The sequence below is a fragment of the Ambystoma mexicanum genome, chromosome 6q (assembly GCF_040938575.1).
Source record: "Ambystoma mexicanum isolate Mex_15411 chromosome 6q, UKY_AmexF1_1, whole genome shotgun sequence".
NCBI lineage: Eukaryota > Metazoa > Chordata > Amphibia > Caudata > Ambystomatidae > Ambystoma > Ambystoma mexicanum.
In genome coordinates, this window is record NC_090937.1 from 460,584,425 (window position 1) to 460,598,568 (window position 14,144).

The 14,144-nt window shown below is 43.8% G+C and overlaps 1 protein-coding gene across 2 annotated transcripts in view; it reads right to left on the reverse strand.

Annotated features, from left to right (window-relative positions):
• The window catches only part of NPNT (nephronectin), a 325,821-nt gene that overhangs the window by 258,757 nt on the left and 52,920 nt on the right, over positions 1–14,144 (reverse strand). The window contains exon 3 of one of the 2 annotated variants that reach the window (XM_069630945.1): positions 7,280–7,330. The exons of the other annotated variant lie outside the window; for it this stretch is intronic. Coding sequence (XP_069487046.1) covers positions 7,280–7,330 — 51 coding nt within the window. The remainder of the gene's footprint in view (positions 1–7,279; positions 7,331–14,144) is intronic. 2 annotated transcript variants of the gene reach the window in all.

The following is a 14,144-nucleotide window of genomic DNA, read 5'->3' on the forward strand; positions in this document are numbered from 1 at the left end:
GATACTCTGGGGAAAATCTATGCCACAATGTTACAGCAAAAACGGGTGACCTTGGCAATCGAGTCTAATCATATAGATAAAAGACAATCTGGCTTTGTGAAGCAAGTGGGCTGCTCTTTCAACTTGTTACTCCTGAACCTGATGAAAATGGAAGCGATAAAATCTAAATCTAAGGTATATTTGGCCTTTATCGACTTCTCAAGTGCCTTTGACACCATCGACAGGCCTCGCTTGTGGTCAAAACTACAAAGTTGGCGCTGTCCAGCTGACTTAATGGCAGCAATTCGAGAATTGCACTCCGAAACCTCTATAAAAATCTGGTTGGATCGATCTGGAAATGTAACTACCCCAATCAAAACCTATAAGGGGGTAAAACAAGGCTGACCCTTAGCTGCCGCAATATTCAGTGTATTCATCTCAGATATTGGTTCGGCAATTGACTCTGTAAGATCATTTTCCCCGAAGATTGATAAGACCCGTCTAAATTGGCTGTTATACGCCGACGATCTCGTTCTTATGGACCTCACACCTGTTGGCCTACAGAGGAAACTGAATGTGGTTGCCCAATATGATGCATCTAACCACTTGGTGATAAACACAAAAAATGTGAAATTTTGGTGTTAAAAAATCTTATCAGCGGAAGACAAAACAAGTTGAGACAACCAAGATGGCACTTGGGTCGAGACGCCATTCAGATAACTCGGAACGTAAAATATCTTGGAATGCTAATAAATTCATCAATCAACGATGGACCATGGATTATTGAAAATAAAAGGAAATGCAAACAACTGGCCAGTCAAGCAGTCATCATCCAGAAAAAATTTGAGAAATTTTCACTAAAACCAGTCCTACCTTTTTACCATCAAAAGGTAATCCCAGTGTTATTATATGGTGCTGAAAACGCCTTGGGTTGCAGTCATGATACATGGTCATCGCTGGAGCACTGTTTTTGGTCTAAAGTTTTGTCTTTGCCAAGGGGAATTCCGACATCTTGTGTGAGGTATGAACTCTCGGTTATCTCGCTACATGCTACGGTATGCTGGGCCCTAGTACGTTTGTTTCGGAAATCTCGTCAGCGTGAGCACATACCACAATTTGACATCTTTCATGACCCATCGCCAGCTAATAATAGCATGGTGTCATTATGGTCTACAAGATGCGAAGAGATCTTGAGTGATCACGGAATCAGCCTAGATATGCTGCATAATGACCCGATTGCTGCCAAATTGAAAATCTGGCGTGCGGACTGGGAGCAAACTTGCTCACAACGTGCCACAGCCTCCATGATGAAGGACGCCCCGCTTGAAACATGGCCATTTAACGTGCTTCAACGCTATATCGAGATGTTTCCAGACTCACAGGCTCGAAGAGTGTTCACGATGCTGCGTCTGAACGCATTTAAAACTAACGAGCGGTTGGCGTCATGGAGAATAAACAAAGTCTCAACCTTAACGTGTAGACTATGCGCTAAAGATAAGGAAACCCTGAAGCATTTGGTGCTATTCTGCACGGTACTTTGCTCAGAAAGGACAATTTACCTGGGGACTTGGGGCCTAAATTACCCCTTCTGTTGTGCCGACGACTGGTGGGCCTATATGTTTCAAGGATGGGACATGAAACTGATATTACCACTAACTCGATTTCTAATGTTAATTGAAAAACGCCTGAATATATTGTCGGCTGATGAGTAACGACGACAGTGCATTGCCTACTCGTTTGATAACTGGGAGGGGTATCTCTAAGGGACTCCTAAAAGATGACGTATTCTGATTATGTGTTGTGTTTTGTGTTTTGTTTGTAATCATTTTAAAGGTTTGTAAGAAACCGATAAAATTAAAATAAAAAAAAATCTCAGAGCATTAGAATCTCTTTTGTCACCCACATGAACTTTTGACACTGTTTTCTGAGTGTCAGTGTTTTTGGAAGTTTGAATGGCCCTAGGCCCAGAGCAGCCACCAACTATAGAGGCTCCGGAAGACTTGTCGTTTTTGCATCTTTAAATGGGATATTAGTCTGTTCGTTGCTAAAATGTACTGTTTTGGGTTGAAGGGACTGTGGATTGACGGGAGTTGATTCTGGCAACACCTCTGACAATCTATTCAAGAGATAGGAATCAACTGCAGCTTTGAGAATACTCAATCGATTGTCAGGGCCTTGTTGTGGTATAGCAGTTGAAGTGGAAGGTTTCTCAACATCAACTACCATCACTCTTGAGTGTGTGTGTGTCATGGATTCTGCGGACTTTTGTAGCTGACCTGGTATATCTATATTTGAAGTCAAGTCTTGTGTCACTGAATGATTAACTGGAGTGGGGACAGATCTTAATGGCACAGGTACACTCGAGTGTGGAGTGACATTATTGGTTAAAGGTTCTCGAGATGTCTCTATTGACACTGGTATAAAGAAATCAGAATTTGTCTGATTCACTACAGAGACATTTTCTTGCTGTGCATTGGGCTTCGGTAAAGCATTCGTGTTTCTTAAAGAAACTTTATGTTGTGCCGTTTTCTTTTTTTTGCTTAGTGTCGGTTGTTGAGATTTTTTTTTTGTGTAGTTCTATTGTCAGTTTTAGCACCCCACTGGGCTTGGGTGGTGTTTCTCTCAGGAGACTCGACACTTATCCAAGAGTCATTTTTTCTTTTGGCGGTGATCTCTGCACTTTCTACAGGACGAATGATATGGGTAAATGCAGGCAAAACTGAGTCTGTCATGATGGGTGGGTTGCGAAGAGACTCTAATGCTCCGAGCCTCTGTGCAATACTTGAGCCAACATGAGTTTGACCAGTTTGGTTGGACAAACAGAAGGTCTCTAAACTAGACAATCTTTGCATGATCTTTTCCAGTGTCAATGTATTAGGGACAGAGTGAGAGCTAACTTTCAAGTCATTTCCAATTAAATCTATTTTAGAGGCAAGATTAGTGATCTTACGATCTAGGGACTCGTACAGTTTAAACAAACTAGATATAGTAGTGTTTATGGCTCCAAGGGTAATCTCCATGAGAGCAGGATTGGCCGAATGTTCACGAGGTTTCCTCGTGGATTGACATCTGTGCGGTGTTGGTTGTAAGAAGGATATATCCTCACCATGTCTTGTTGAGTCCATAGAGCCAGGTAGATTATAATCTGTCTGGACTGATGCTCTCGAGCTTTCTAATTCAAGGCCATCTACATGGACTGATGTATCTAGTAACGGGACCTCCTCTGACACCACTTCTATTATTTCAACATTCTCTATACCTATTATCGAATCACTCAAAGGTATTTCATTACTAGATATTGCATTTTCATTCAAGGATTCCTCTATTACCACTGGGAAAGGTTGTGGACATGTTTTAATTCTTTGAGGGGACTGTGCAATAGTGAGTATAGTAGAATCAGAGATAGTAATCCCTAGTTTCGAAATATTGGAAGCACAAGATGACACTGCTACTTCCTGTGTCACAACAATGGGTGTTTGAGAAATAATGAGTTCAGTAGGTTTAGATATTAAAGTCGAATTATCACTGTGATTAGAGACACTCGCAATCTTCTCGTAAAAATTACGGATGTCATGATTAGAAACCGGCGTTTTTTTGATTGGTGTTAAAGTTATGTTTTTTTTTAAGTTTGTGTAAGGCTTTTAGGCTTATCACAAGATTTGGGTACCAGATCGTTAATCGGAGTGTTCAAAGAATGATTTGCGAGTGCACCAGTTGGTGTTCTGCAAGAATTATTGTCACACATAGTCTTGTCCATCACAGATGGCATTCCTGCGGTTAGATTATACATAGTTTCGGTCCCTTGGAGTCAGAATCAACTTAAGCAGGGAATGGAAAAGAAAAAGAAGCTTGACTCTTCAAAGTTAGAATGGCATATAACTTAGTTACCTGTGATAAAAGGAATGTTCAACTTTATACCATTGGACACGTAAAATGTTGGTATCCGGAGTGGATCAAAGAGATTAAGCCTCCACAGTCTCCAAACCGGTATAGTGCCACCAGCGCCTAACAGCCGCACAACAGCACAGCTAGTGGCCTTGACCCCGTCAGGCTTAACGCCGCAAGGGTGGCAGCCTCTGTGTTTTCACGGCGAGGGGAATCACATGATAGGGCACGTGTCCTAGGAAGCTCCGCCTCCTCCAGGAAGCGGATTGATGCCGGCAAGAGCACGAGAAATGCTTGCAGTGCTGGTAAACGCGTGAAAAAGCGTTCGTTTTTAGCAAACAGTTCTTGACAAAGCAACACACTCCGCTCGGTCGACAGCCTCTGTGTTTTCACGGCGAGGGGAATCACGTGATAGGGCCCGTGTCCTAGGAAGCTCCGCCTCCTCCAGGAAGCGGATTGATGCCGGCAAGAGCACGAGAAATGCTCGCAGGGCCGGTAAACGCGTGAAAAAGAGTTCGTTTTTAGCAAACAGTTCTTGACAAAGCAACACACTCCGCTCGGTCGACAGCCTCTGTGTTTTCACGGCGAGGGGAATCACGTAATAGGGCACGTGTCCTAGGAAGCTCTGCCTCCTCCAGGAAGCGGATTGATGCCGGCAAGAGCACGAGAAATGCTCGCAGTGCCGGTAAACGCGTGAAAAAGCATTCGTTTTTAGCAAACAGTTCTTGACAAAGCAACACCTTTTTTTACACATTTATTCTAACAGAATTGGGTACCATAATATTTGCTTTACAAGTACCCCATGTGTTTGTTTTTTCTGTGACACTGTTTTAACTTGCTATTCAAGCTTGCTACGTATTCCTTGTTGTTGTTTTACATATTGGATGTTAAGTTTTATACTGTAGACCCCTTTTATGTTTTAATCATTATGCTTCATTATTAAAATTTGATATGCACTTTTTATCCTGACTGATCCCCCATTTGTATTACTTTGAGTATTTATGTTCAGTATCTCTAGCATCTGCACTATAGCTTTGTCTTCTTATGTATTGGTTTAATCAGGAAGCCACATTATGGTCCTGATTCACAGAAGTGTTTTATAATGGTGCAAACCCCTAGGAATCAGGCCCTTTTTATTTATTCTTGTCTGATGCATTTTTGCACTTTTCTAGTATAGCACTAACAGCAGCACTTTTTTCAGGAATGAATATTTAAATGATTGATTTGGAATGATTGATTGAGATGGTATGTGTGACTATGAGAGCATGTTTGATGTTCTACTGTTATTATTAGAACATATGCACTTTTTTTAATCAATAAACTGTGTTATGAAAATAGTATATATATATATATATATGTATATATATTTAATGAAAACAGCAAATAATCTTTTTTTAAAGTGAATGGTTTGGTAGTATGTGTCTCCAGACTCCAAGATCTTTGAGGGCGTACATTAGTGGGTAAGGAATTGAATTGGTGGCTTACTTATTGTGATTCTTGTAAATGAAGGGTTATCCACCAGTCCTCTTGTGAGACCAGTTTGTTGTGCATTGCATGGCGATGTTCTGCATTTGTATGCACGCGGGCTGCTACATTGGTGTGCCACTTGTCCTGCCACACTGGGTTTGTCACCTCACAGCCCAGGTGGAATTTCTCTCATGGTCATTTCCCATGTCCTGCAGATACTTTGTGGCAGCTTTTGTGATGCCACAGTAGCCGCAAGTTCTTCAACAATCCTCCGGCTGTGAGGTCCCGGTCATCAAATTTCCACTACATGCGGACCACACAGAGTTACCAAACATACTCTGGATCTTGTGCGCGATAACCTGAGGTAACAGGATAATACTCGGCCTGTGGAAAAGACCAGACATAGCTCTGTGGCTGTGAGACCTTCTCAGACTCTTTGTCTTAGAGTGGTGGTCTTTGATCAAAGAGAAGACGCAGGGGAAACGCGACTGTATCTGGTGGAACTTTTTTGATTCATGTGCAACCTAACCCATTTAAGCTGTGTACTAGTGACTTGAGGTACTCACCCGTAATCCACCCCATTTCTGCCCTGTCCCATTGCTCTATTCCGCGACTGCGCCTCTGCGCCTCACTCCATGATCTTTCCCACCACCACCCATGCATCTTTCTTTCCCCTTTATGTGGTTAACAAGTCTCTCCTCTGTGTAATATTCCTGTGACAAGTGATGAGAAGTGATGGCATCCCAGTGTCCCTAGTGTCATTGATTTCCAATGTTTAATGAAAGTACATTGAGGGCCTGATTCGCCGAGGCGTTTTATGATGGCGCAATCACATCGGAAAACGCTCTGTGAATCAAGCCCTAAGGTTGTTACAATTAAAAGAAAAGATTAAACAAAACAATGCAGTAGAAAAAAAAGGCACAACAAATGGCACTCTTTACAGAAAGACACCTATTTGACTTTAACCAAAACCAGTGTTGGTCGTGGTGTTCTTCTGTGCAAGAAGGCCCTTTAGAAGTTGGCTTCAGACCCCCAATGAATTCAGCCCCACAGTAGAGTTTGTTACCTCCCACACTGAACTTTAGGGCTGCGGGGAGCGTGTCTCTCACATACTGGTTACAGCCAACAGAGGGTGGTCCAGGAACGCCTAACCCAAGCCTATCCCACTGACCTCTGACGAGAACAGGGAAATCCTGGGTATGCCACAGCCGGGACCACCAAGAGGCCATGCCAGGGATGCGCGCTCTACAATTGCAACAGCGTGCACAGTTGCCATCAAGCCCAAGCCAGTGCCATTGCACGTGTTGCTGCCATGTTCAGAACTGGAAAACATTCTTGGAAACAAAGCTGTCACATTTATGAACACACCCGTAGCACAACTCCCCGAGTTAACAGAGCATCGGTGTCATCGCATGAAAAAATCCCGGTGCACATTCCAGTTGGCCAATTACAAATGATTTCTACTAGATCCAGTTCATGCTTAAGTTAAACATGGACTGCTACTTTGGCGACAATTCCTGTAGATCCCATTAGAATTTTGGAAATGGGCTACGGCGGCCTAGTGGGTCTTCATAATACCGTGTTTTTACTTGAGCAGTAAAATGTGCTAGTCTTTTCTGCTTGTAATCTATAGTACAATGTACAAAAGGCGACGCGCCCAACTGGATCCAGTAAAAACATTTTAAACTGGTCAGCTAGAATACGACCAGGAGCAAAAGGCACAACAATATTCAAACAATAATAACAAGCAACTCATTTAATCATATACCACCCAACCAGATGTGTCTCTGGAACCAGTGAACCCCCACATAGGGAGGGGGAGCAATTAAAGCCCCATCTGCTGCCAAGCCAGTGCTCGTGCGCAGCCCCCTTCACCTCGGATTCAGAGACCACAAGCCCTCCAGCCACGTTCTGCCACAGTGAAGTCAAGAAATACTGCTCCGCTAACCTTGGGGTCGGCACCTTACGTTGGCTATTCTCGGCCTTAAGATGTAGAAAGCTGCAAAACAAATGTCCACAACAAAAAAATGCAAATTCCACTTCTTGTTTTTTTTTCTTCTTTTGAGAAATTCGAACTTGGGCTTCTATCAACATGTTACATTCCAGCAGCGTTACACATGATTCAACTCTCAGTGCTCTTCTGAAAGAAGAAAAACAAATCTGGGGCACATTCTAAAATGGAAAGAAGACTGCGAGTCTTTTTTTCTTTAAGAAATGTAAACGCCACACAATTTGGCGGGGAAGAAGGCTCTGGCCAATTAGATGTCCTCCTCCTGCAGGGCCGGAGAAAGGCGGGAGTGTGGGCTGCAAGTAGCCAAGATTGTATGTAGACCGTGACCATTTTTGGTATTGTTTATCTTTAGAGAAATTAGTGGTGTAATGCAGTATTAGCCACTGGAATGTAAACAGTGTTTTAAAGAGACAGTATCCTTTTTGGTCATTAAAAAAGGTGCTCATTGGTCTTGTGTTAAATAAGTCAAAAATATATAACATTTTAAAATATTGTTTTTCTTTCACTGAAACTGGCATGGATATGTGTCAGGCTGCGTTCTCTTTCCATTGCATTTTTAAGGGAGCAACTATTTGACCTCTGGGTGAATTTCTCCCCTTATTTAATGGAAACGCAGAAGAGTTGCCTTTCATTTGGTTTGCGAGGTTAGGTTTCTATGTTTAATAGACTGCCCGATTTGGGTTGCTCCCTTCGTCAAGCACACCTGAAAATATATTGCAAACTTGTTCGATGCAAGCTAGAAAGCGAATTACTCATACATGTAATATTTGGCTCACAAGGCATGCACTGTGCATTATGTTCCTTGGGGTGCACTCAAGGGACTGCAACCATATGTAAAGTTGCAAGATGGATTGAATAATGTACAGTAAAGAGTGGTCAGGCACCTGTTTATGTTTTTTATTACTGGGATGTATACCACGCATCAGGGGAGGAATTGGGCTGAAAACAGATGGAACTGCGCTCAGGCAAAGTGGCGTTCCGTGGAAGAGCGAGGACCAAACTCCTGCGCTAGCTAGCAGCAATTTCCAAAATCTGCTCTTGAGCTGGGGCTCTTTCTGTCATCCTTAAGCAGCACTTTAAGAGATTTGCGTAAGCTTAAAGGAGTCATTTTCGAGCTCTGTTGCCCGAACCTCCCATTCACTTAGAAGCTGTCCAAACGAGCATATATGGCTTGAGGTAAAATAAAATAAAATGATTTGGTTGTTCTTATGTTCCCAACATGCTCTTTGCTTTGATGCAAATCGCCAGGACTTCGTTACTTCTGCAGGTGCAACCCCAGCTAGGCTTGATTCTGTCCCGTTAGGAGGTATAGCGCAGTTCAAACTAGGTTGGGCCTCTGCTCCCGAGCCCCGCCCACATCATTCTGACAGCCCCGCAGGAAGTCGGCCATTCTCCCTTGTAGAGTAAATAGAGCAGGTCATTAAAGAGACCAACTTCTTCTATGAGCTGGGTCCTGGCTTGGTTATGACCTGTGTTTGGCCAGCGCAGGTAGCTGTGACCGGTGGTTAGTAGTCTTGTGAGCTTGCAGGTGTTGCGGCTGTTATAGCACACCCAGCACATTATCTTTGACTTAATGTTCTGCCAGCCGGAATTTGGAAGGGTGTATGACGCTTAGAATCAACATTGGACCTAGAATGCGAAGCCAACCTACTTTAGCCAGCCAGAAGTGGCAGGATATCTGCCCTGGCAGTAACCGGAAGTCTGAGACAGTGCTTCTTTCACCGTCTGCCTCCCACCCACGTCATCCCAGCCTTGCCTCCCTTGGTTCCTTTCAATTTGGTCCATCCTAGACATACATGCAGAAGACTCCAGCAGAGAGGATGGCACGCAGTCATACGAAAGGAGGGAGCTGAAGGACAAGGGGTACACAAGACCCTCTGGAGAGCAACTTGGCCATACTTGCATTTCTTCAGCTCCCCTCACTACAACAACCTCCTTCTGAAATGTTTCAATGCAGGGGTATACTGTCAATCGCAATGCCTAAGGGCTCGGGCAAAGGGCCCTTAGGCTTACACTCAGCGTGGCCAAGTTGAGCACTGGTTATCATGTGCTGCTTATGGAAGGCCTGAGATGTAGCCTACGGTAATGCTTCGTTGATCGCCTCAACAGGAACCAGTCTTTGGAAAGCACTGATGCTGCCTTGGCGCTTACACATAAGAAGACATACTTTACTGAAGACAAAGGTCCTGGAAAAGAGAACACACCATCATAAAATGTACAATTGAATAGCCAAAGGAAGGCTTGCAAGTCACATATCAACGAGTATGGCCACCATAAGTAAAGTGCTGGTTTGGTACAGCCCGGCTAGAAGCAAAGAGCCCTGCAAACACCCGGGATGTGGAGGCATCTTTCAGCTTCTAAAGAAGAATTATATTAAAAAAACTGGAAGGCAAATGTTCTCATGTGGCAGTCCAAGAGAGCTTTTGAACGGAGGGAAACGAAGTCCGGAGGACCACCTTATCCACGTGTAACACAATCAAGCTGAAATGCATTGATCTAAAATGCTTTCCTCCAAAGAACCAGTTTAACATCACTGGAGGCAATGGGTTGAAATAGCTTGAAAGCCAAATATGGCGAGGCTGCAACGTGTGGAATCTGGACTCACCACTTTGTCACCTGTGGTCTCATAAATATAGGCAAACGACAAGATGTGTTTAAAGTGTTTATTTACCGGTTTTCCAAAAAACATGAATGGCCGGGTGATGTTTTGCAGAACTAAATTGGTTAGGATTATAATTGTGAACAAAAGTAAGCTGCTGGCCTAACACAAAGTCACAACTCAAAGGTGAATGGGCAATCCTTCAGTGTTCAGAGAATCGTTTCTTGCACATCTCTTCAGGGAGGACTTCTCCCTTCCTTCAAGGGGTTCAAGTGAGGAGGATGCACCTGTGTGATGGGTTTGGTGCCGTCTCCCAATTTGGCCAGGTGGCCGTGGTCTGGTGAGTGCCCAGGGGGCTGGCTTGAAGCTATATACAGCTGCAGCTGACGCCATTTTACATTGTATACTGGTCTCTACAACCGGTAGGCTTTGCTTGAAATCCACTTCCCTGAGATCACTTGTGAGTATGCCAGCTGCGCGCTATGAGGACCAGTATATGCTCAGCATGTGCTTTCTTTCTAAGGAAACCTCAGGTAAGCCTGGGGAAGTCTTCGTTACATTTCTTTACTCTACCGAGCGTTTAAACGGGCCCAGACTCTTTTCCATACCCAGAGTGTGGGTCTGCATACTGGGAGCCTGTATCTCGTTGCACATAATGACTTTACTCCAGAGGACGTTTTCTGGGCCCCGGGGCTCCCCAGCGGGGATATTTAATGGCCACCTGTGACAGACACCAGCCCCTCCGAAGGGTGCCTCATACCACAGAGCAGGCAGAGCTACATTAAAAGACCACATGAATGGGGGTCTCTGAAAACAGCGGTACAAGTGGAAGAGATCATCCAAATTGTTTACCAGCTTCTACATGCATTGCCAGCTGAACAAAAAACCATGATCAGGAATGTGGTATGCTGAATCGTGTTTACTTTCTGGAGTCCATTAGCAGAGTTTGACCATTTGCTTTAAAAAAATGTTATATTGCTTTTAGAAGTTTCTCTTGTGGCTTACAAAATAAAATGTTGACCAGCTACGTGCGTGTGTCTTGACCACGTGGTCCACGTTAAGCTGGGCAGTTGTAGAAAGAGGTGGTACATAGCCACTATGCTTAGAGAGCAGATCAACCTTGAGAGGCAGAGGTATTACAGACTCCTGGTCCAGGTCGAGACTCTTCAAGAACCCTAATGTACTCTCCCACACAGAGGTTCCCAGAACCATTCAGCATGAGGAGGAAGCCACCTTATTGTGGATTAGTCTAGGAATGAAGGAGGAGTGCAAAAAAGAATGCCCAGATCACAGGAACACATCCACCAGAATGTCAACTCATCGACCATTCCAGAAACAACCCTGATGCATTACGGAAAAGGTTCCACCAGCATCGAAACTACGCGCTGCGTAGTTGATTTATGCGGAACCTGTCCACTCGGGTGCTCCAAAACCTCAACATAACACGCTCATGTTCCGGAGCCAGAATTACGTCTCCGGGTCCAACCTGCCGCACACATGGGCAGAATGTGGTTCACCATATTTGATCGCATAAACATTGGTGTGGCATGATGTTGGAAAATCAGCAGCCCTTTCCAGGTGGCACAAGTGAGAAGAGCCTTCTGAGTTAGACACTGTCCCGAACCTCGGGGTATCTACATAGAGAGGTCTGTCCTCTCGAGCCCACGTGCTGTGATCGGAGAAGGGCTTCTCAAGCCCTGGTCTGAGCATCCTCATTATCATGATCACTGCCTAGAAAACAGAGCATTGCTCATTGATTGATCAAAGTGGCTAGATAATGTTGCAGAGATACATATGTGCATTTTGTGTTGAAGACACAGAAGCCCTCTTACAAAACCCTTTTGTGAATCAGTTTAAGGACCCACAATTCACTATGTTTGTCAACTGGGGGCCAGTGAAGGGCATAGGCTGGTGGACATCTGGTTTATCTGTAAAATGACGCTTGCATCTCAGCTTTGGACCAACTGGACTGGCTTTACGATTTTATGGAGTGATCTGATTTACTAAGAATTACAATCAATAAGCAAAGGATGTCACAGACATGTGAAAAGGATTGTGTCCAGGACATAACCGGAATATACACATTGGCCAACTCTGCACCTAAAAATGGGGACTTCCCCCTAAGAAAGGACACTGGGGCAGTACATGTGCGCACCACCGCAAGAGACCTAGTCTACCGCTGTCAAAGCAAAGCCCGCTGTCGCTCCTGGCAACTGAGCAGTGAATAAGAGCAAAAAGGATACTGTTTCTTTTGCACATGCGTAGCTGTCTAATTCCTGATCTGACCAGAAGAGCTAGTAAATGCAACAACAAAATAGGAAGTCCTCAGTAAATGTTTCTTTTTTTTTGCACAAAAACATTGACAAGGGAGCACATTTCTGAATAATGCTGCAGGCCACAGTTAAACACGCCCCACTTTTAAATTTCATGTTTCAACTGCCAAAATCAAGAGACGACTGGGCTGTTTACATATTAGTTTTTAATTAACTCAATATTCGTGTGGGGTTGTCAAAGAGTAAGAGCAGAAATGAAATTTCGCAATATAGTTGCTCTTTAAAACCTAATTTTCAGCAGAATCGAGCACCGGGGGTGGCTGGTACTCCGTGCACTCTTTTATTGGCACAGATTGATTAATTTGTGTGTCATAAGAGCAGCATGGATAGGGGGTCTCTTCTTTGAGCACAGGGCAGCGCAGTTCACAATGTGCTGCCCCCTCCCCGCGGCCCAAGTGAAAGCAGTGCAAAGCTCAGTGGGAGAATTTAAAAGTGGCAATGTTTGTGCGCCATTTACTTCAAGACCCAGTCATAGACATCAAAAACAGTTGATAACAGGCAGCTTACAGTTACTTGATTAGGTTAGTACAGGGTTGCAGGCGGGAGCAGAAGCGTTGCTCTAGACTGCGGTGATGCACAGCAGTGCTCTTGTGAGGAAGCGGAAGCAGCAGCGGTGGCGGCAGCAGGCAGCAAAGCCCCATCGTTAAACAGACCCCTCTAGCACCACAAAGCATATGTTACATTGCAATCAGCAGCTTGTATTGCGCTAAGCTGCTCTTGGCCGGAAGCTGGCTCTAACTTGCCCACACTATGTACTTGATGCCTGTCTTGTGTTGTCCCCATTTACTCCTTCTAGCTCTTTCCCCACCGTCATCTTCTTTACTGTATTAACTACTTCTGCAGGGGGACTGCCCCAGCCATAAATATGCCATTTGTACTGTGGTTCTTGGCGAAGCATGAAGGTATTTGCCCCTTTCCCTCTGTGTCCTCGCTTAGGGTGTCTCCTATCTTCTGGGCGAGTAGTGAGTGAGGGGTGCACATTCCACATGACACCTATTATCAAGAAAAGGGGTACCCAGGTTCCTTACTGAGAAGTGGATAAATAAGTTCCAATGAAAAGGATTTCCCGGCTAAACTTAAGGATTTTCCAGGGTAAATTTAATTGAGAGTGGAAGTTACTATTTTACGTATCTTGCATAGCTTGCTAGTGGAAGTAACTATTTTACGTATCTTGCATAGCTTGCTAGTGGAAGTAACTATTTTACGTATCTTGCATAGCTTGCTGTAGTTGCTTGGAAGTTACTATTTTATGTATCTTGCATAGCTTGCTGGTGGAATTAGCTATTTTACGTATCTTGCATAGCTTGCTAGTGGAAGTTACTATTTTACGTATCTTGCATAGCTTGCTGTAGTTGCTTGGAAGTTACTATTTTATGTATCTTGCATAGCTTGCTGGTGGAATTAGCTATTTTACGTATCTTGCATAGCTTGCTAGTGGAAGTAACTATTTTACGTATCTTGCATAGCTTGCTAGTGGAAGTAACTATTTTACGTATCTTGCATAGCTTGCTAGTGGAAGTAACTATTTTACGTATCTTGCATAGCTTGCTGTAGTTGCTTGGAAGTTACTATTTTATGTATCTTGCATAGCTTGCTGGTGGAATTAGCTATTTTAAGTATCTTGCATAGCTTGCTGTAGTTGCTTGGAAGTTACTATTTTATGTATCTTGCGTAGCTTGCTGGTGGAATTAGCTATTTTAAGTATCTTGCATAGCTTGCTGTAGTTGCTTGGAAGTTACTATTTTATGTATCTTGCATAGCTTGCTGTAGTTGCTTGGAAGTTACTATTTTATGTATCTTGCATAGCTTGCTGTAGTTGCTTGGAAGTTACTATTTTATGCATATTGCATAGCTTGCTGTAGTTGCTTGG